Raw genomic sequence first — 24,013 nt, forward strand, 5'->3', positions numbered from 1 at the left:
GCTGCAGCCATAACAAACACCAGAGCTTAATATCCCCACAGGCATCCTAATATACTAGAACCACCCTCATACACACACACACACACACGCACGACTGAGATCATATCTCCTTCATTCTGTGACAATGTGCTATTAATCCAGCGTATTAATTAAGTCTTTGTTAATATTGGAGAAAGCACGTTTCCCCGCAGGTGAAACAGTGAAATGACAGAAAACACCACCGAGCCTGCTGTCTGATGTTTAATTTAGGACTATCATTTTTGGATCATCTGGGATTTTGTATGAGTGTTTGCGAAGAGTTTCTGGAATAAAATCCTCTGTAAGCCATCAGTATGTGTACCTGTGTCTCTATGAGCTACCGTGCTACTGTTTCACATGTCTACTGACTGAGTACAGCCTTGGTTAGTGAAGCTTGGGGAAGCACTTCATGACTTCCAAAATCCTAAAAAAAAACATCTGAAAAGACTGGGAGTATACACTAACTGACTGACTTCTGCAGATTTTTTATGACAGCTTAAAAACGGTGTATCATACACATAACGACTTTATCAGATGAGGGATCACAGACTACACGAGTTGTCACTCCGGCTGAAGCCAACTGAATGCACCAATTGACCACGCCACTTGAATTAAATGCAAATCTGACAAGTACTGGAAGTTAAAAACATTCAGAAACCCTTCAAAAATGCTGCCAATATGGATTTTTTAAATTCTATCTGTTCCTGCGTCTGTACATAAGTGCAAATTGTCACTGTCACAAAAAAAAGAATGAACTTTTTGTTCATGGATTAAGAAAATTCTAATCTTCAATTATTTATTTATTTATTTTTAAAGCTGCATAAACTGCATAAACATTTGGATTGCATAAAAATGCACTGTCACAAAGTTGACAAAGTTGTTTTTAAGCTGATGTTTTGAGGATACATGGTTTTCACAGGACAATGAGAAAACGTCTAATGTTCATTAAGACAGTCAAGTAAAAGATGGGACCCTGTTGTTCTCAGGCACTTTTCATACATTTTCCTATGCAGAGTAATGCACCAAAATTCATAAATATCCTATGTAATCATGAGCCAGTACTTTGAGTATATAATTATTTTTGAAGGCTGCGATCACTTGACCAATGTGCCTAAGTGGTCTCAAGTAGTCAGTATGGAGGTGTGTTTGGGTAGTGGATTGGTCAAAAACAACACAAAACAAGGACATGCCAGACTGGAATGACCAGGTCTAGAGGAAAAAGAAAGCACGGCTCTGTACTTGTCTTTTTTGTATTAGGACTGTTACTGTCGTTGTAAGTTGTCTTAAATAAGGTGAATTGGGTAATGTTTATACATGTACATATGTTGTTTTATTGCTTGATCATTTTTCTTTTTCTGTTACCAAAAGAAGATGTCAAGGGGGTTGGTTGTGGGGTGGGTGGCTATTTGATTTGTTTTGTACATCTGTTAAAAATCAATTAAAAAATATATTTTAACAAAACAAAATAAACAGACAAAAAACAACAAAAAAGGACTTTCCCCGGGAGACTGGCATTTGAAACTGTATAAACTTTGAGTGAACCTTGAGCTGTTTTAAGGAAAGTCCTCACCATGTTTCTTTTCTCTAAACCTAACCACGTAACTTTATTTGCTTAAAGCTAACCTCTGTAACTTTACATTATCTATCTCACGTAACGTTAATGATGCACCGTCCTTCCTTCAGTTGGTGGGAAATCATAGGAACTGTAGTGTGAGGATATGTTGTAATTGTACTAAATGAGGCATTGGTGTGTCACTCACAATTCAGTGGTCTCTTTGGGCAGGCCTCTGGGCAGCGTGGTGAGGCCCTTGTTGCTGCAGCGCACCACAGTGTCCAGACAGGAACACTCTGCTGGACATCTCAGCAGCGGAGAGCAGCTGTTCTCATCGTTACCTGATGAGAGATGGATAGCCGGATGGAATGGTGAAGAGGGGAGGAAGAGTGATAGAAAAGTGGTCATGAAAAGTAAAAACAACATTCTTCAGTGCTGCAGACGTTACAGAGCATCACGCCTTAAAATGAAAATCTGCTCACCATCTTCACAGGCAAAGTCCTGGACTGCCACATCCTGGATGGGGATCTCCTTCAAGAAATACGGACTCTGGCAGCGAGGGTTACCTGTGACGATGCGCTTCCTCCTCAGCCAATCACCAAGCCACGCCAGGTGACAGTTACAGTTGAAGGGATTGGCCAGGAGGTTGCTGGAACACAAAGAGAGGAGTCAGATTTGTTTTTTCTGTGTGTGTGTATTTCTGTACATTTGAATTTGTTTGTGTGTGTGTGTACTCACAGCGTGGACAGAGAGTGCAGTGTGTCGAATGCTCCAGGGTTCATGGAGGTGATCTGGTTGTCGTAGAGTGACAGGAGACGCACCGAGCTCAACCCCACGAAGCTGCTGTTACTCACACAGCTGATACGGTTACTCCTCAGCATACTGCATACACACGCACGCACGCACACGCACACGCACACGCACACACGCACACACACACACACGGACAAAAAGGAACAAAAAATTAAATGTACTTATAATAACATAAACCCGTATATTATGCATGCTCACATGTTTTCAGTGTTTGTGTGTAGACATTGTCACAGTAAGTAAGAGCATATTTGAATATCGCATGCATATTTGATATGATAATGTGTTTGCTCATGCATTTAAGAGACTGTGTGTGTATGTGTATGTGTGTGTGTGTGTGTGTGTGTGTGTGTGTGTACTCACAGTGTGCGGAGGCCGCTGAGTCCCTTCAGCATGCGGTGGTGTATGTTCTCCAGTCTGTTGGAGGTCAGAATCAACTCATTGACCCCAGAGGCTCCTTCAAACGTCCCCTCCTCTATGTCAGTGATACGGTTATTGCTCAGGTTACTGCAAGAGCGAGAAAGGTAAGACGACAGTGAGAATGAAAAGCGAGAAAACAAGAGAGATGAAAGACGTAGAGAGTCAGAGGAGGACAAAGAGGGAACAGAAGTTGTAGTAGTAGTAGGAGTAAAAGGAGGTATAGAGAGAAATCCACGTTTTGATTTCTGTGTCAACACGAGTACAATCATAGCTCTCTCTGTGTGACCTGGGTATGACTTCCTGACAAGCACATGTGACTCTTTGTTCCCGTTACGTTTGCAACATGTCTGACTCACATCTTCCTCAGCTGAGGCAACTTTTTGAAGATCCCTGTCGCCTCAAGCACAGTGAATTCATTGTTGTTCAGACGCCTAGGAACAGAGAGGAGAAGAGGTGGTCAGAGACAAAGAGAGAGAACAACACAAGAGATTGAGACAGGAGGAGGAGGATGAGGAGGAGGAGGAGGAGATCAAGGCTGAAGCGTGGTTTCCTCGATATACCACACACACGGATACACTTTGTAGTAGAAAAATACAACTCGACTCACAGTTCGGCAGTGTACTGTGGGATGTGGTCTGGTATTTTGGTGAGTTTCTGGTTGGAGCAGTCGACTGTTGTGCCCTCACAGCGGCATTTGTCGGGGCAGGCCAAGTCGGCGAAGCAGTCTCCTCCTAGTTTACTGCGGTAGTCTTCAGTACCTGGCCACAATCACAAGCACAACGTCACAAAACGCACTTATCATGCAAAAGTTGAACCCCAGCGTTTACTGGCATCAGTTCCAATAAAAACACGATGTCCAAAGTGAAGGTTGTGATACAAAAGAAGAATTTTGACATAGTGCAGATGGGGCTTTGCTGCTTTTGTTTGGAGCAGAAGTTATCAAAATGAACCAGACATGTTCGAAAAACACTGCTGATTATGACTGTACGCAGCATTCCCCGTGAGCATTACTTCAAAATGCTGCATGCGTATCACGGTCTAAAAAGGAGCCAAATTCACGGGATGCACGAACTGTCAAGACATAAAGGCACACACATCCTCACACACACACACACGCGCACACACACACACACACACACACACACATACACACACACACACACACACACACACACACACACACAGAGTTTTTCAGTCCTGTCAGACTACAAAGCAGCTGTTAGTGTTAGAAACCACAGCACAAACAAGACCATTTAGATCATAGCAGAAAAATGCTCACACACACCCAAAAGTCATCTGTCATTCTGTACAGGCGCACACACACACACACACACACACACACACACACACACACACACACACACACACACACACACACACAGGGGGGTGACGGGAGATTGCTGTCTCTTGCGTCTTGGCCATGCTGTAGGGTTTTGCAGGGCCGTTCCATGGTGCTTGACAGAACCATGTTCCACTTTAGGAACCTGGCAGCCACATGGTTAGATCAAGCACAAAGGAACAACCTGCTGACTGACTGCTCCTCCGCTGGAACACAGGGGTGGGAAGGACAGAGGGAGACAAGGAGAGAGGAGGAGAAGATAAGGACAGGGGCAGAGGAGATGGAGAAGACAGAGGATCAAAAAGAACATAGGAGGATAAGAAGGAGAGGAGCAGAATAGGAGAGAAGATGACAAGGTGAGAAAGACAGGACAGAGAAGTTGGAGAAGAGCTGAGCAGGAGGTGAAGATGAGGAGGAGGAGAGTAGAAGAGCACAGGAGAAGATGAGGAGGACAGGAGAGGAAGAGAGTAGGAGTGGAAAGGAAAAGAGTAGGAGATGAGATGAAAGAGAGGTAGGAGACAGGAAGAACAGAGTAAGATGGGAGAGGAAAGGAGATGAGAGGAGAGGCGAGGAGAGGAGAGGAGAGGAGAGGAGAGGAGAGGAGAGGAGTGGAGAGGAGTTAAAGAGAAAAGTGGACACAGTGAGAAGGAGAGGAGTAAAGATAAGGAGGAGAGGAGAGGAATAGGAGAGGGAAACAGATGATGAGATGGAGAGGAGTAGGAAAGGAGGAGAGGATAAGGTGGAAGAGAAGAAGGATTGGAAGAATAGTAGGAGGAGAATGGGAGAAAATTCAGAAGAAAAAGTTGGAGAAAGTGACAAGAAGTGGAGAAAAGGAGAGAAAGGATAAAGATACAAATGAGAGCAAGATGTAGGCGTAGGAGAGGAGAAGATGAGAGGGACAGGAGGCGAAGGAAGTAAGAGAGGAGAGGAGTGGGAACGGGGAGAAGGGATACGTTGGAGGAGAAGATGGATGGGAAGAAAAGCAGGAGGGGAGTAGGGGAGGATGAGGAGCAGAACAGAGGATAGATGGGAGGAGAGGAGTTAAAGTGAAGATAAGGATAAGAAAAGGAAGAGTCTAAGAGAGGGGGATGGAAAGATGAGCAATGAGAAATGGGAGAGAGACAGAGCCGTCTGGCTTGAGGAAATGCAACACTCGGAATGACGAGAGAAGGGAGCAAAAATAAGAAGGAGGAGGAGGAGGAGGAGGAGAGGAGGAGAAGAGGACAAGATCAGACAGGGTGTATAGTTGAGTAAAGAAAAAGCAGAGGAAGTCGACTGGAACATCTAAAGACATCTACAGTCACAGACAGAACACAGGAGAGCAGGACCAGAGCAGCAGCTACAGAGGAGTGGGAGGAGAGTTACAGCAGCACTGAAGGCAAGAGAAGCCCTGACTTCGAGGAACGAACACACACACACACACACACACACACACACACACACACACACACACACAAGAACAGCATATAGAGAAAAAACACACAAAGCATTGCGTAATAAAAATGTAAATCTTATTAATGTTGTTGTTTGTAAACAGACAGGAGGAGTCACGGAGGGGGTCAAAGGTCACTGTGGGTGGTAGAGGTCAAAGGTCAGAGGCCAGCTCAGGAGACGAGAGGTGAGGATTTTCGGAGTTGACGCAAAGAACGGTTTGTGTTTGTGTGTGTGTGTGTTACTTACAGCCGACATGGTGTACTCCTGAGTGTGTGAGAGAGGCAGTAGGAGAAAGAAGAAGGGATTTCACTCGTTTATTTGAACAGGAGAGGAAAATAAAGGAGGGAGACTGAGAGAGAAAAAAAACTGCAGTTTTTTCGTGTTCAGTCCTCAGGCAGTGATTCATTTAAAGGGGTAATGACTCGTGAATAGTGAGAATCGTGCCGGCACAACATGACATTTGGTGGGTGCTTTCATCCAACACACATCCCGGCCCCGGCTCGCTTAAAGCACGACTGATTCAAAGTTGTTTTTGGGCGCCAGGCGATGACGAAAAGCACACAAAACCAGATATATGCGCCGTGCCGATGAACAATCAAATTTAGCCCCGTTCTAAACACTCGCAAGCACATTATTTTTTTGCTTTGTGTGTATTCTTTGACATCAATCACTTCAGTTCAGTCTTTAGTAAAACAAGAAATGGTTGGAGGGATAAAAGTGGAATTAAAGAGTTTTTGTTCAAACAGAAATATGAGATAGGATCCAAAATAATACACCGTGAAATAGGGGACATGATGCAAATTAAAGCGGAGGATTTCAGATGTATTGATCCAAGGCGCGATACCAAGGTTGTGCTATCCAATAAAGCATGTTTATTCAACTTTTCAACTGCAAATCTTCTTAAATTATTCAGTTTTGCCGTGTATGTGGTATCTGGGCTTTGAAACCTCAGTCCCCCCGGTGAGTTAATGACTGCAGCAAGCACACACACACACACAAACACACTCATCCAACACACCATGTCTCCTCTGTGTGCCGCTGTGGTAATGACCGCCTTTAGCCCTGCTACTGATCTCCTATGCATGTCTGATTTACATATTTCCCAGCACCCCTCTGAGCATGGTAACTGCGTGACCTTTTGATGTTCTGCAGTGGGCGAAACAGTCACAGATGCTCGCGGACACACGCTCATACATTAGCTATCATTAGATGTGCTAAGAAGCGAGGAGGACTGGTATTAAATATAGTCTCTGTGATCGCTGTACCAATATACTTTCATTTATACAGAGTCTCACATGGAGTGCCCAGCTGACGGCGGCCTGAGCCCATTAATCCAATTGTTTTTCTCCCTCCATCGTCAAGGTTACGGTTACCCTTGGAAAAAACCCCAGTGCAAGGACGGGAGTGTGATTATCTGGTGCCTGGTTAGACGTGATGCATTATCGTGTACGTTAAACCATTAAAAGAAAATGTCTTGGCATTCACAAGGTGTCAGTCAAGGCAAGTCGCTCACACAAGTGTCGAGAAGTTGTGTGAGTGTGCAGCATCTGCCATGTTGGGCAAGACAGCGTCTCACACACATACACATACACGCACACACACACACACACACACACACACACACAGGTGCTCACACACACATGCTCGATGTACAATACCTGGGATGAAATACTGTTCTCTAGCTAATGGAGAGACAGAGACAGAGAGAGTGATAGTGAAAAACAACAAAATAACAAAAGGCTAGTCTAAAATTAAAGTACTGGCTCTGTGTGTGTGTATGTGTGTGCGTGTGTGTGTTGGGGGGGTCATTTATTCTTTAATTTATTTTTTTTAAATAATTGATACTTATGATTTTGTATTACTACGCTGTTGTAAATTGTTTCTTTAATTACCCTAAACAAACTTAAATATCTTGATCTATAATTTACATGCAAACACTTACACACAACAGTGCTCAATGTCTTTTTACACTTGATTTCATGATTTTTTAAATTGAATTTATGTTGTGATTTGTTTCTTTATTGACTCTATATAATTTTAAATTACTTATACAGCAGCTCTACACACACACACACACACACACACACACACACACACACACACACACACACACAGGCTCACACTTTTTGTTTACTCTTCCACTCAACACCTGTTGGATTTGTTTTGTTGTTTATGTATTTATTACAATTGATACCATTGATTTTGTATTGATATATTGCTGTTAATTGTTTCTTTGTTGACCTAGACACACTTAAATTATTTATACTGCTGATCTATTGTACACATGCATAAACAAACACACACAAAATTAATAGGTAAACATATATGAGACATATGAGGTATCAATGTATATATAAATGTTTATATATGTACTGTATACATATTGTTCTATTGTGTTTATTAATTTTATTACCTACATTATTCTGTTGATTATTATTGTTGTTCATGTAATCAGCTGTTAATTTCATTCAGTCTTTAATTGTGACCGTGCTTTGGCAACACATGTCAAATGTCATGCCAATAAAGTCGACTAAATTGAAAAAAAAAAAAAATCAAGAAAGCAAGACAGGGAGAAGGAGAGAGATGCCAGAAAAGGCCGAAAACAGGGAGCTAAGGTTAGTAAAGAGAGGCTGAGGGGAAATCCCAGCAGGAAGACACAGAATGAAAACACAGGACAGTGAACAGTGAATCAGTTTAGGTATCATGTGAAGGGGTCTGTATACATGTGAACGCCACATGTGTTTATTACCTGAGCAGCGGAACTTCTTGCTCTTGATTTGTCCAATCCGTTTGTTGGCGAGGCGCCGGGGGCTGGTGCAGCGGGCACCGCTTGTCTCGATGGGATTGTCCTGCAGGTAGTCTGCCAGCCACTTCAGATGGCAGTCACAGATAAACGGATTTTGGGCTAAGTGACTGATACACCCACACACACACCCACACACACACACACACACGCACACACACAGACATGGACACATGGAGCACACAAGAACACACAAATAAGCTGTTAGAACATTACACACTTGTGAACATTCCCTTGTTTTTTTGAGTGTGTGTATGGGCAGAAACAAACCTGTTTGTGATCAAATGGCAGGTGTGTAATAAAAATCATGTGTCAGAACACATCAAGCATCAGCACATCAAAGAATTTTGGACCCATATAAAAGACATTTCAGAGGAAAAACACCCCCCCCCCAAAAAAAAAACAACCCTGAAAGCTAGCCAACTAAGCTCGCTGAGAACACACAACATGTGAATAAATCAGCTGTGGAGTTTCTTGGAAACTCATTTCTCCTCTTTTGGGAGATACTAAACACCTGAACTCCCTATGCCAAGCTAGCAGTGAATGTGTCCACTAAATACAGAGTATTAATACTAACAAATGAACCCACAAACACCATAATACCTGAGTACACTAGAGATTTTGTAACTACAATGTAAAATCCAGGCCTCAAAATGTAACCTCTTTCAACAAAACCCAACTGACTGCAGTGTGAGGCCAGGCAAAGTTCACAAAGACACAAACTGACTTATGTTACATGAAAACAGTGTCTTTCCAGGGCAAATCTCATTAATTAAAGGTGTGTGTGTGTAAGATTTAGAGGTACATATTTGCAAACTGAATATAATAGGCTTTTCATACTTATGTTTTCATTGGTGTATAATCACCTGAAACTAAGAATTGTTGTTTTTGTCACCCTAGAATGAGCTGTGTAAATATTTACATACAGAGCATGTCCTCTTCCACAGAGCCTGTCATGTTGTTCTACAGTGCCTCAGAATGGACAAATCAAACACTGGCTCTAAATAGGACCACACACGCTTGGCACACGGGAGAAGTTTCACTTGGCTGCAATCTGCTACCTCACCACTAGATGCCACTAAATCCTACACACTGGAAAGGAAAAGTCCACCCTTGAATACTAGGACACCATTATAAATCAGCCTGTGATGTACTCTGCATTACAGGAGCTAGTTTTTGTGTTATTCTCTACGAAGGGAAGCGCACTAATGAGAGAGTTTACTCTCAGACAAGGACCACGTTTAGACAAGAACGTCCCCACTAAAAACAGAAGTCTTTACTTTGCATTTTTAAAAATATCCGCGTTCATATAATAAAATTGTGAAACCGATTCTCATTTACAGAGATCTCCAAAAACAAACGTAAATGCTGCAGTGTGCATGTCAGGCCAGTAGTTGGCGGTGTAACTTTGTAATGAAACTACACAGAAGAACACCATGCGCGTGTGTATAAAGGCGTTCTTCGACAGAGCAATGACTATAAACAAACAAGAAGACAATTTCAAACACACGCAAGAGAACTGACAGTGTTAATAAACTCAGTAGAGTCAGCAGCACAAACACAGCTCAGACGTCCACTTTTGTTGATTTTGTTGTCCTGCTACTTGCACACTGCAACAGAAGGGGTGGCATTTTCAAAAAAGTACACTCTGGAACCCGGTTTTAAAAGTTTGCATTTTAAGAGTCATGAAATGCCATTGCCATTGCCAAACTGCAACAAAAAAATCAACATTTCATACAAAAACTGTGGCAGTGTAAACAGCCCCAAAGAATATTTAGCAAAATGGTGAAATTGTCATTGTAATCAGTATTTACCTCTTTTATTATAGTGTATAATTTGAAATATAAATGGTGCATTAAAAAAGAAGTTATTAATATCCTTAAAGATGACAACAAAACCTGCTGTTTACTTCTGATTTTTAAGATAACTGAAAACTGATTTTAAACAACACAATGCTCCCAGAAATCCAAGATGCATAAACAATACAAACACTACTGCTGTTTTACCTCACACTGAAGTTATTTCTGCTGTGCTATTCTGAAAATATAATTGATTTTTGTTTACATCTGCAATATGATAATTGCCAGCTACTGCCCAAAATTTCACACCTTCTTATTATCGGTGTGTGTGTACGTACAGTGTTTGTATGGCTCTTAGCGACGAGAAGGTTCCCTTGGCGATGGTCTGGAGCTTGTTGTCATATAGTGAGAGCAGATTGAGGTTGTGGAGGTCCTGAAATGCGTCCACGCGCAGACATGCTATCTTGTTAGCATTCAGTAACCTGAAAGAAAAGAGCGACAGAACGAAGGAGAGAGAGAGACAAAGAGAGAGAGAGAGAGAGAGAGAGAGAGAGGAAGATAGGATGAAGGTTTATCCTGTTATTATTCTTCGATGAGTGTTTCCAGTGTTACAGGTCATGGCTTTCAATCATGATGTCTCCACTCTGATGACAATGTTTTAGGTAAGCACTTTTCAGCAGAATATCAATGAGATGCGGATGTGAGCTCTTAGCTGCAACTCCAACTTTGTGTGTGTGTGTGTGTGTGTGTGTGTGTGTGTGTGTGTGTGTGTGTGTGTGTGTGTGTGTGTGTGTTTGTGTGTCTACTCACAATAGCTGCAGAGAAAACAGTCCCTCAAACAGCGCTTTGGAAATCTCAGTGATCTTGTTCCCGTATAGCACCCTGTGGAGCACAAACACTGCATTAATAAGTTATGAATAAGACCACACATATTATCCAGTGCTATTATTAATATTAACACTCAGCACACACTGTAAAGAGAGTCAAAATTATACCCTCTGCCCTCCGTTCCACTAGCATCTGTTTCTGCTGGGGACGTTTGAGGGAACTACCTTTAATCAAACATGAAATTAATATTTTGTTGTAGCTCCAATTAATCTTTGACAGTGTGCCTGTGAATGCTGCATTCAAGCCAAAGTATAACAGACCTTCACTGCAAGCAGCCTATGAAACAATGGTATTTTGAATCCTAGGTATGAGTAATAGCGTTTACAATATCTTATAAAATAAATTATGAACACGACTAAAATTTGTTTATGTTTATGGTTTCAGCGAGGATGTATATGTTTCAGATATGTAACACAATAAATGTAAGATATTTAGGCTATTTATTCAGTGTGACTGCATGCTTAATCATGGGTGTAACCATCTTGGAATAAGGCTTTAACAAGTCTGCCAACTAAAGGAGTTGAACTTTGCTTTTAACTAAGGAAGACTGCAGAAACAGCCAAAGAAAAACATTAAGACCTGAAACGATAAGACCGTAATTAGGAATAACACTTTTTTTCTCTCTTTTTGGCTTCTTAGTTACATTAAAATCAAGGGCACTCACAGAGCGCAAACCCAGGCTAAATGCCAGCCGTGCTCAATCAATAATTACTGGTTTTACCGTTGTCCCAGACAGCGTCATTGCCAAAGTGTAACACCATATTTACACTTGACTTGTCAAAACTTCTCAATATATAAATTGTTGTGCAAGCAGTTGCCTAATTGTTCACACCAGAAACAAATTTTTCAATCTGCTCCTGTGCTCCTCTCTAGTCATACTGAGCTCTGTCTCTGTCTGCTTGTATGTCTGCTCGACTCTCTTGCTCTCTGTTAGAGATAGGAATCATAATAATAATTACATATACAATACATCTATTATATTGTTCATAATAGATAATCATTGCGGTATCTTGCCAGATCTGCTCGCAGCTCACAGAAAGAAACCACTGAGGCGGTGAATGGGTCACAAAACAGAGATTTTCCCCAGGAGACTAGTGCTGGAAACTGTGAACTTTGGGTGAACTTTGGCTAATTTTAAGGTACGTCATCATCATGATCCTTTTTCTAAAACCTAACGTCAGTAACTTTACTTGCCTTAACCTAATTTCCATAATTTAAATTACATATTTTTACGCCAAGGACATAATGTCATTAACTTGTAGAATATCGTACAAACTTTTGTATGAGGATACACTGAGGATTCACAGGCCAGAAGTGTTGATGTTGGACTTGAAGCTTCTGGTCAACAGTTGGCTGTTAGCATTAGCAGACATGGCTTGTCAAAACGACGTAACAATTTATACTTGATGTTCATAATAAAGTCATTTTATACATCACACATGGAACGAGCTGCAATAAATCCTGTGCATTCGATATATCGGCCACCCCTAAGCCACATTTGCTTGAGACAGAGCCATTTGTATATTTTCCAGTTTAACGAAAGTGAAAAAAATTAGTTTGAAAACGCAGTGATTCCGATCTGCTTCAAAAGTCAATGCATTTCTCTTTGGCCCAGTCTGCACCCTTTCACCAAGTTTCGTTAAAATGGGGCATGTAGTTTTTCTGTAATCCTGCTGACAATTAAACAGACAAACGCACAAACAGCAGGGAAAACATGACCTCCTTAGCGGAGGTAATAAACAGTGAAAACACTGCACCTTTGTGCCAACACCTGGCTGTAAGTAAACACTACAGACATAAAGTATAACTGGTTCCGAACACTTTTCATCTAAATGTCACAATAAAAAAAAAACCTCCTCCATGAATCTGGCTCCGGTGTGCATAATGCACGTTTTTATCAGTGAAAAGCCTTTTATAAATACATCAGATTACAAACAGGTCAAGGCTGAGACTGCCACTGCCTGGCCCAGCACATACCTCAGATGCACACACACACACACACACACACACAGTCACTCTCAGAGAGCTATCAGTCATCTTTACGCTCCACGCTGAGTTGAACTGTGTGTGTAGGCAGTCTAAAGACATGTGTTTTAGATTGGCTTTTATTTCATTGTGCTGAGTGGCTGTCCCTGAGAGACCTGAGGTTGGGAAACACACGAAGCAGGGAGTGGATGCTTCATTTATGTCTCACACACACATTAGCACGTATCGTTTGGCGCGCTCATACGCACGCACGCACAGACAGAATCGATGGCTCATTTACATCCTCTCTAACCAAAACCCCGGCACACAATGAACACACAGCTCAGTTTAATGCGAAAGCCATACTGTATGTGGTGTGTCAGCATGAATGTGTGTGTCCCATTCTCTCTGTGGTGAATGTGTAATGAGGTGGCAGAAGCCTCCATTCAGCAATTCAGCGTTTATGAATTATTGACTTTGGAGAGACGAGACCTTAATATAACTCCTTCATGAAATAACTCTACATCCCTCGCTCCCTCTGCTGCTCCTCTCTCCGTCTCCTTCTCCAAAGCTTCACACGCAAAGCAGATGGTCCGACCCGAGATTCAGGCTGCAGAGGAGGCCAACGACACAACTGTTCGAATCAAAAGTGCATCTGAAATGTCTTTAGGGCACAGTTAACCCTTTGAAACCTGGATTGATATCGGCTTTCTTGCGCTGTGCTCAGACGCCTTTCACAAGCATTAAAAGCCTTTGAAACCTAAGAAAATTTATTTGGTTTCTTTTAAAACTTGGTAAGAAAGGCAATGAGCAAGAGATGCTGCACAAGAAAGTGTAGTTTGTTTCCTACTTTCCAACAAAATTAGGAAACGGTGACAAAAAAATGACCTGAAAATTAGTTTAGGCAAGAGATGAAATTACTTGAAATTTATTGTGAGAAAACAGGGGGAATGTCCAGAAATGTTACATATAGGCCCATATGTAAGTGTATATTAGCACAGTTTATTCCATTTTTTTAAATTTTTAAAACAATTTTTACAGTTACAGTTTTCTCATTTCCAGGTCATTGTGTGGGCTTCTTTTCAGATCTTTTTTTTATTATTATTTTTTAAAACTTTTTTCTTAACAAATTTCTTACTAATTTTGAGTATTTTCTTGTTGCTCAATGCCTTCACTCCATGTTTTTTTTTTAAAAAGAAATCAAGTCCATCTGTTCAGGTTTCAAAGAATTAAATGATAATTCTAGTTCTTGTCATTTTGTAAATTTTGCTGTGAGATTTGGCCATTATTTCCATCCATGATAATAAGATAATGAATTCAACAGGGCTGGAATAATGAGCTGTCAGATGATCAGACTTTTTTTATACAAACACCTGGGTTAGCCAAAAAAAACAGAAATGAAGGTGAAATTATTACCAATACCGAGTAGGTTATAGGTGCTTACTTTGACAAAGCTAACTGTTCGTAGATTTGGAGTGCTGTTGGAAGGTACAAATCGGTTATTTAGAGCACCACACTCTCGGAGCAGCAGAGTGTACTCCTGGCACTCTGTCTGGGGAGACGGAGCAGCAGAGCGCTAAGCGGAGTGAATGTGTGATTATGTTTACCGTGTGTTAATTCATGTAGAAATAAACCACTCTGTGTTAACAGCGCTCTCATTTTAGTATCGTGTCAGATTTGATTTAAAACACACTGTATGTGTTCAGTTTGTTGGTTTGTTTGAGGATGAGAACAACTCATTTGGATTAGAAAAGTATTTTTGGGTTCATTTTTCCAAACCCAAAAGGAACAGAGCAGAGCTGCCAATGCTTATGTTAGCCTAAACTCCAATATGGTTTTAGCATTTACTTTTGGAATTACTGCAGAGTCCTGAATGGGGCTTTGTCAAATGTGATTGACTTGTGACCCCACATGATAATGTAGCTAACTCATAATATGCTGACTCTTGGCCTTGAAGGTAAGGCTAGGTTACTTTTTAACTAAGGAAATACTTAGTCCAGCATGCTTATGTTTGTAGTTTAGATCATGTATTATTTAATCCATTTATCATAATCTTCTATCCTTGGCGACAAAAAGGACACCACCCTGTAAACTCTTTAAATGCAAAGTTAAGAGTCCCACATCACAGGTGCTAAGAATCAGTTGGACAATTGTTGTTTGGTTGGACAGGTAAAGTGTACGGTCAGCTATTACCAAAACGCTCCACTGTAATCCATTCCTTCAAGAAATGCACCAGACTATGAAGCCAATTTTTGTAATGACCAACCACCATTTTCCAGGTTTGTCATATAATGCCATCGGGCCCGAAAATTACTTTCCCCATAGATTTGCATTGGGAGAGAGATGTCTGTAAATCACTTTTTTGAGAGCCCACAAAATGACACTTGAAAGATTTCAACTTGCTGAGCCAGTCGAAGTCTCTGGGCGTCTGCTCTATGGTCCCAATGATGCAGTAGATCTGGGTAATTTTACACCCGTGAAGTCAAACGTTTATGTGCAACAAAGCGACTGAGACTTCTTGGTTGAAAATGCACCAAGCATGCTTGCTTTTATTTTCCAGTAAAATGAGGGATAATTTCTTTTCTCCACCATAGAAAGTGGTTTAGATAACTGGGCTAAACTGTTGACCTGTGTATAACCTGCTTTTATTGTCCCCATTACTGCTCACATTCTTGTGGCATTATTATTATGTTACCCTATCTCAGAAATTAACTTGATGAGTATAGTGTTAGCTAAAAGGTACGGCTTAAACAACAAAACCAAAGAAAAAGTGTAGTACAAATAACATTTTTTAAAAGGCTTAACAGTGAAATGTTAAATATTCCTTGCGAGGAGGGCCATGCTGTGGTGTTTTGTGTACACTGCATCTTAAATACAAACATACAGTACTTACAGAGAGTTGAGGGAGCGCAGACCTTGGAAGGCGTCCGAGGCTATCTCTGATATCTGGTTGTTACTCAAGTCTCTGTGAAGAACAGATCCAAAGAAAAAAAGGGAAACAGGAGACAGAGAGGCAAAGAGCCAGAGAGTCAGCGAGGGAGTGAGAGAGACATGAAAAGTTAAATACGGACGTCAAAACAAACAGGACGGAAACACAAGTTTTGTGTTGAGTTGACAGAGTGCACAATACATGGATCTCCTCATCTACTCACATCCTGCGCAGCTTCTTATAAGGAGAAAAGGCTCCAGCTGGAATCACCTTGATGGCGTTCTGCTCCAGTCGTCTGGAACCAAACACACACACAGACCATTGAGGAGCGACGTTAACATTTCCATATCAGAGAGCTATCTGCACTGTATCAGCGACCGCCGCTCGTTCCCGCAGGCTCGGCTGAGGGGAACATTCCCAGATAAGGTGCTTTGATGACCACTGCCAAAGTCTGTCAACTTTCTCTGATCTTTCGCCCTCTTCAACATGTGTATAATCAGATGCACACACACAAACACACACACACACACACACACACACACACACACACACACACACACACACACACACACACACACACACACACACACACCCCTAACTATCTGGGCAGTGGTCCATTCAGAGCCAGTCTGACTCTGTGACAGTCGGGTCCATACAAACCGAGCCAGGCCAGGAGGGAGAAAGAGAGTGGGAGGGGGCAAACAGAAGAGAAAACAGACCCAAACAAGCGTTCTCTAAACATTTCACATGTGCAGTCACTGTGACAAGAAAGGCGGTGGAACATGATTTGCAAACCAACCATTCGATTGTGAAACATTTCCCTAAAATGAGTTTGTTTTTCATTTGCTGTTCTCGTCTGTTCTGCTTTATTCCAGTCCTTCCCTCAGCGCTAACATGTTTGAGTGATCACACAGGAGGGCTGAAGTGTAATGTAACGTGTTTTGTGTTTATGCTATTTGTGACAGGTTCAAGTCAAATTCAAGTCAATCAACAACAGTCAACAAACAACAAAGTCAAATCTTAAGTAAAAAGATATGAGTTCAATTACAGTGTGAAATTTCAACAAAGAACGTCTCCAGTCTCAAATAAAATGAGATAAGTACAGGTCAGCTTTCAAGTTTTGACAGAGCAGGTCTTCATTCAAGTCTCAAGTCATTTGTGTGAAGTTTCGGTCAAGTCTTAAGTCATGTCACGGCACGTCTGAAGTCAAGTTTTTAATAAATCAAGACAAATCCAAGTCAAGTCTTTAAGTATTATCCTAGCAAGTCTCAAGCCAAGTCTCAAGTATATCAACACTTGTCAGAGTCAAGTAATAATTAGGAGTGTAATTCAAGTCTTAGGCCTTAAAAAACAGGTTACAAGTCTGAATCAGTTAATCTAAGTACAAAGTCAAGTTCTAAATCTTGATTCTCAAGTCAATTGAGATAAGTCCAGTTGAAGTCTCATGTTAATTGAGACACGTCCTTGTCTTGCTTAAGTCAGTCAAGTCCAAGTCAAGAAGTCAAATCTCAAGTCTGGTCAAAATATGTTTGAAGTTAAGTCTCAAATAATTCAAGAGTCCAAGTCCAGTCTCAAGTCATGTCATAGCAGGTCTGATCTAAAGTCAAGTCTAAAAGAGACAGAGACAAATCTCAAGTCAGTCAAACAAGTCAAATCTCAAGTCTGATCAAAGCATGTCCCGAGTCAAATTTGAAATCAATCTAGCCAGGTCTCAAGTCAAGTTTCAAGTAAATTGAGATTAGTGAAGTCTTATGTCTTGTCATTGCAGGTCTGAAGTCAAGTCAAAATAAATTAAGACAATTCTAAGTCAACTCTAATGTCTAGTCAAAGCATGTCCTAAATCAAGTCTCAAGTAACTACAAACAAGTCCAAGTTAAGTCAAAAAGTTGTGCACTAGTCGCAGGATTGGTAATTTGCCTTGAGCAGAAATCCTATGGTCCCACTTGTCAGCCCAGAGCTTTGCATAGCTGCAAAGTCCATTCACCATTTTTCAAACCAGGTTCCTAGTCAGAAAGAGGCAGGATGCAAATAATTATTTTTTTTTTTTAATTATTCAGGCAAAGTTGAGTCTTCATAAGCAAAATCTTTAAATTCTTACCTCTAGAATAACACAGCATTTTAAGATTTTCCATTAAGAACATTGTTACATGGTTGTTTTTCACAGGGCTGAATAGCTGACTAATTCCTTTACTGGTTAGACCAAGTAATTAAATAATCCAGATGTGTGGCTATGCGAGGCCTGTCCAGTGCTGTTATCTAATTTTCTCCAGGTTTTTACCAAAGCCTGAGACTTAAATGTTTTTGCACATATAAGTGAAGTCTAAGAGTGTCCAAGTCACATCTAGAGTCCTACCCCCCTCAAAATTGGGCCAAATAAACTGTCCTAAATCTGGCTGTCGACTCTGCCATCACTAGGAAGTCAAGTCCAAGTCTCAAGTCTACAGCTCTGCTTTTGTCACTTTAAATCTGCTGACTATATTTTCACGATGCCCCCCTTTAGATAGCGATATGATTAGTCTTGTCCTTCACATTAATCTTTTGATTCTTCCTTCCTTGTCCCTTCATTATTTTCTTAAGCAGGAGAGAGCTGCATGACCAGGCTCTCTCATTTCACAGATGTGTGGTTTTATTCCACTGCACAGAGAGAAAGAGACGTAGTGAAACAGAAAGTTCGAAAGAAAGAAGGAAAATGGAGGGAAAGAGCAAGAGAAATATCACTGCACCAGGAGTGGAGTGCAGGAGAGAGAGCACGTATGTGTGTGTGTGTGTGTGTGTGTGTGTGTGTGTGTGTGTGTGTGTGTGTGTGTGTGTGTGTGTGTGTGTGTGCCGTACATCTCAGTGATGGTTTCAGGCAGGTTGGTGGGTATTTCTGTAAGTCCCTTCCCTCTGCAGTCCACGATGTTGTTACTGCAGGTGCAGGACTCTGGGCACTGTAACACGCTGCAGGAGGAAGACGATGACGACTGGTGACCTACACGGAGACAGAGGGCCAGTATTATCCAAGGATAATAGTTCTGCTTTGGTGTTAATCCCAAAGACGAAGGATGTTGAGAAAGTGTGAACCAGAAGCAAAGTGTGCAGGTGAGAGAAAGACACTGTCACTAAGCGTGATAGTGACCTTGTCTATTTACTGCAATAACACCTGGGTCAACATCTGTTTTCTTGTGTTGCATTCACATGCCTTTCAGTAGCATGCAAACTTCCAAAACCTGAGAAAATTGGTTATATTTCTTTAAAAACGAACAGGACAAAAGATAATAAGCAACTTGGCAAGAAATGTCATGCAAATGTCCTGCACAAAATAATAATAATTTTGTAAAAATTTGTACTTCTCTCCTTTTCAAATATGAAAACCACGTCATCATGTGATTGACAGTTTCTTTTGCTTTATGTTTTTCATGGTCTGCAAATATTACTTTACTACTTTACTACTTACTAATACATTACTGAGTCTGTCTGCTTGTTTGTATAATCATTTCTCTGTCTTGTCAAATCGAATCAAATCAAATACAATAAATATAAACAAGGAAATGACCTGAAAATTAGCTGGAGGGATTATTAGATTTTTTTTCTTATGAAAAAAAAGAGGGAAAATGTCCAGAAAACTATATTCATAATTGCTCGTTCATAAATTTAATTATCCATTCAAAATTATGTTACAGCCCCCCCCCCCCCCCCAAAAAAACAGCACTTTCTTGTGGACATTTTCTTTGTTTTGTTTGTTTTTTTTATTTTTGTTTTTTTCTTCAAATTAATTTTTTTTGCCTATTTTTGAGCCATTTCTTATTCACTTGCTCATCGGCCTGTTCCCATTATTTTTTAAAGAAATCACGCCAATTAGCTCAGGTTTTAGAGGGTTCAAGGCAAGCCATGCAATGAAAGATGAGTACTTGCCTTCGTCCCCATCTTGAAAAGCATGAACAAACGAGACAAAGCAGAAGCTGGGTTTGCTACTGCAAAAGCGAATGTAAGTCACGAAATACACAACAAAGCAAACAGTCGACTAGACCTACCTGTGCAGGCAAACTCCTTCTTCTGCACCTCCGCCACGTTGTGCCCCCTCAAGTGCGGTGGGGCCATGCATTGCGTGTAAAGACCCAGACGGGGGCGCTGTCGCAGCCACTCTGACAGCCAGGCCACGTGGCAGTCACACTGCAGGTTGTTGGAGTGCAGGCGACTGGGGAGGGAGACGAAGAGGAGGAGGAGGAGAGGAGATGGAGAGTATGTGGCGAAACAGGTGGAGGGGGAGGGAGAGGAGAAATAATAGATTTGAGGACAGGGGGGAGACAGGAGGCAGGGTGAGAGGAGGCAGGGAGGAAAAGGTGCAAGTACAGATCGATCAATCAATTGTACAAACAGGCACGGATGAGAGGAATCCTTCTCGTCGGGACAGTAATGTGTACCAAATACTCGGCGGTGCCACTTACAAGGTCCTGAGCTTTGGCATGTGGTTGAAACTGGCCACAGACAGCCGGCTGATGTTGTTGTTGTTGAGGGTGCTGAGGAGAGAAAAGAGCAGAAAACACAATGCCACACATATTCATTGGACTCTTCTGCAGTCACAGACATAAAGAAGTGGCTTAGTCAGCAAAGGAGGGTGCAGAAGTTGGTGAGTGTCACGTAATCGGTGTAACTGCTGAGAGGTGAATCGTGTCTTTAAATTAAGTCGCACCTTGTTAACTACAAGATCTGTAGTTTTAACTCTTACCTCCTACAGAGTCTACTTGCTAACTGGCTCTCTTATCAGCTGTCTCACTAGATTAAATCAGTCTGTGCCCCTTGCTTTTTTTCAGACACAGCATCAAATGATATAACTGAGTCATTTCATTTTGGAGTAATTAGACTGCAGGATGCGCAACAAATATTTGACATCTTGGCAGAAATTACACTGAATACATGTCTCGGCTAGCAAAATGAGCATTTCAGCACTGATATTTGTATAACAGTAACAGTATAACAAATCAACGAAAAAACAGCATAGGCTGGACACATAGAAATGTACATTTAATGAAATCTCTAAAAAAAAAAACTTTGCAAATTCACAGAAGTATTTCACTGATGGAAAAATGTCTTAAATGTCTAAAACTGGGCTGTCTATGCAGTAGAAAGATGCAAAATACTTTTAAAATTGGTGCCACATGACCAAAGAAAAAGAAAAAAAGGCTTCAGCATTCACTTTTGCTTAAGAAGTAGAAAACCTACAATTACAAGAATGCATTGTGTCACACCAGACCAATATACTCTCCCACTGGTGGGTGAGATTGTGAATTTTGACACAGGAAACAATATGGCGGCCAACTCGGAGAAATATATCATAATATGACAAACAACCTCGAATTATGGCTAAACAGTACACTAAAATGTGTTCCCAAAACATTTGAGGTGAGAAGTAAAAAAAACAGTGACGAAATCTTTGTTAATATTTGATCAGCACTACTGTATACACATACAGCCAAACAGCGCACTAAAATATTTTAGTACTTTTTTTATATCAAAAGATGTTTTAGGTGAGAAATAGGTAATACAGTGACAATGGTTACAATTTGTGACCCTAGCTCTTTTTGCATAGGCTCTGTGGTTGATAGTTTATATTAGTAGTTAGTTATATAACTAGTTTATATTCTACTCTAGTCATGAGCACGCATTTGCTCACCAATTTGTATAAATGTTGCTGGCCAATCAGGATATGTCCACCTAAATTAGTGCGGAACCCACAGTACATACTGGAGGCATCTCTCTCTTTCAGTCCCTCTCTCACTAAACTTTTTTACCCCTTTTTCCACCAAATTAGTGCATGCACGCATGTTTTCACTGGTTAACCCGATGAAAAAAAGCATTCAGATTGCTTTTGCCAGAAGACCAGAGCTGTGTACACAGCGCTGTGTGGGTTGATTTGGTGTTTGCCATTACTTTTTCAGTTCCTCTTTCAAAATCAGTGCAAACTAATTTGGATTGATTTTTAGAGCTGCCCAGGTGGAGACGGATGATAATAAGTGGCAGCCCATCATTACATCTCACCAGTGAAGAAGCTGAAATCAGTGCGTTCAACTGAGTCATAGGTGATAGCTGTGATTGCTGATTCTACACTTTCCCATTGCATTAAAAAGATGGATGTTAGCAAGTTTTAAACATTTTATGTGCAGTGAGAAAGAGGCTTTTGTGTCTGGGGTGGCAGCCATACGTAAATGCAAAAGTACAAGCTGTAGTTTGAGCAACTTGCCGAGAGCCATCTGGCAGATTTCAGCTGTAAGATGAGCTGGGGGATCAGGGTGCAGGTCAGATAGCGGTAAGTTTACCACAGTTCACATACAGCCCACATTGGTATGATACAAAGCTGGTTAAAAATCAGCAAAGCATTCCTGTAAGTGTCAATGAACCTGACTTCACTCAAAAGTCAGTTCAGCATTCACACCACTCCACATGAAATATCTATATCTGACTTTTCTTTTTCCTCATAATTTGATGAAAATTAATACCTGTCATTAAAAAAATTAACCAGTTTCTCAGCCGGGCTGACAAGAAGTCTGTGCAGTGGCACTAATGACGTGGTGATCAATCCATTCATTATGAGATGACAGCGAGACTCCGTGATCGGGCATCAAGTGTCATTCCTGAATATACATGAAACTGTCTTTTTTCGGGAGCTGCACGAGCAATGCAGTCTTTCAAAGGTCAACGAGGGTATTAGCTGTTTGGTGTCCCGCTGCTGGTAGCGCTCATCATTCATCTGCTGTTGTTAACAGGCTAACTGAATAAACAGGTACTCACAGCACTTCCAGGTCACGTAACGCTCGGAAAGCTCCATCTTCAATACAGCTGATGTGGTTGTAGTCCAACTGGCTGCACACACAAACACACACAAAAGAGAAAAAAAGGAAGCTGCTGGGGGATGTAAAGGTGTCTTACAGTATATCTTGAGGTGAAGCCAGACAGCCAACTCATCACCAACCTCCCTCTGTCTCCCTCGCACTCACTCACTTTCTCTTTTGGTTCACTTCTGTCTCCTGAGCTCATTGTTCTCCGCAGATGTATTTCACAACGAATTCATCTCTGTATCCATTCCCCTTTCCTGCTCTCTTCTATCTGACGTCTAATTTGTATGCGCTGCTCTTTACCTCCTTCTCTCTCAGTCTCCCTCTCCCCCTTTTTTTCTCAGAATCGCTTTGCTGAAACAATTTAATTAAGACATAAGGACAGTAAATCATGTGCTGTCACCCGCATGCTAATGCACACACACAAACACAGCGCCCTGTCCTTTTATAATAATTACAAGGCATTTCAAAAAAATTATCTGATGTGGGGGAAAAAAAACAGGATGCAGCCAAAGAGTCCAAAAAAATCCATATATCTAGAATTACTGCTGGGTAATTACTTTACCTGCAAAATGACCAACAATTATCTTCAATCATCATAACTATGACTGAAGCAAAACAAAGAGGGAAAACAACAGAAATGCCAGTGACGTGACCACACACACACACACACACACACACACACACACACACACACACACACACACGCACACAGCTGCTAACGAGCAGCGGTGCCAGTCAATACAGCAAGCAGGAGGCACATGACATTTAACACAATGAAATATTGATGCACAGGCACATGGGGGTTGTGCACATTTGCAAACACATTGAAAATCAAGTGACAGATGTGCGCACACACACACACACACACGCACAACAAGTACACTGCAAACACACACACGCACTGCAAAATCTGACAAGTTGATTTTACTTAACAAAAACCAGGAAACTGATTGCCTCAAAATAAGTAAATAAATATAACAATTAGTCTTAATTTGTGTTTACTTTATGTCTAATTGTTAAGTTTACTACAATTTAGTAATATGTACTTGATTCTGTGATGTTGTTGCAACTTAAAAATGACAAGTTTAGTTAAATCAAGCTAAAATAATTTTTTTTTTCGCAACTTCCGATATCCAAGTATACTGTACTCTATCTGAATTTTGCTGGTTGCAAATTAGTCAACCATATAATAAAAAAATGGCAAAATCCTCTTTGTAATGATCAAGTTAAGTCAGACTTAC

General features: G+C 41.1%; 1 protein-coding gene across 11 annotated transcripts in view; it reads right to left on the reverse strand.

Annotated features, from left to right (window-relative positions):
* Window positions 1-24,013, reverse strand: part of slit2 (slit homolog 2 (Drosophila)) — a 129,432-nt gene that overhangs the window by 25,610 nt on the left and 79,809 nt on the right. For 5 of the 11 annotated variants that reach the window (XM_088075405.1, XM_088075402.1, XM_088075401.1 and 2 more), the window contains exons 6-22: window positions 22,726-22,797; window positions 20,385-20,456; window positions 19,971-20,134; window positions 18,790-18,928; window positions 16,181-16,252; window positions 15,922-15,993; window positions 10,986-11,057; window positions 10,514-10,657; window positions 8,323-8,486; window positions 7,232-7,255; window positions 5,820-5,837; window positions 3,408-3,558; window positions 3,157-3,231; window positions 2,744-2,887; window positions 2,309-2,452; window positions 2,053-2,219; window positions 1,779-1,911 (exon numbers count right to left, since the gene is read on the reverse strand). In XM_088075405.1, coding sequence (XP_087931531.1) covers window positions 1,779-1,911; window positions 2,053-2,219; window positions 2,309-2,452; window positions 2,744-2,887; window positions 3,157-3,231; window positions 3,408-3,558; window positions 5,820-5,837; window positions 7,232-7,255; window positions 8,323-8,486; window positions 10,514-10,657; window positions 10,986-11,057; window positions 15,922-15,993; window positions 16,181-16,252; window positions 18,790-18,928; window positions 19,971-20,134; window positions 20,385-20,456; window positions 22,726-22,797 — 1,827 coding nt within the window. The remainder of the gene's footprint in view (window positions 1-1,778; window positions 1,912-2,052; window positions 2,220-2,308; window positions 2,453-2,743; window positions 2,888-3,156; window positions 3,232-3,407; window positions 3,559-5,819; window positions 5,838-7,231; window positions 7,256-8,322; window positions 8,487-10,513; window positions 10,658-10,985; window positions 11,058-15,921; window positions 15,994-16,180; window positions 16,253-18,789; window positions 18,929-19,970; window positions 20,135-20,384; window positions 20,457-22,725; window positions 22,798-24,013) is intronic. The other 6 variants (XM_042484929.2, XM_088075404.1, XM_088075399.1 and 3 more) reach the window with 3 other exon arrangements.

Source organism: Plectropomus leopardus, chromosome 3 (assembly GCF_026936395.1).
Source record: "Plectropomus leopardus strain MGB_pleo_1.0 chromosome 3, ASM2693639v1, whole genome shotgun sequence".
Taxonomy (NCBI): domain Eukaryota; kingdom Metazoa; phylum Chordata; class Actinopteri; order Perciformes; family Serranidae; genus Plectropomus; species Plectropomus leopardus.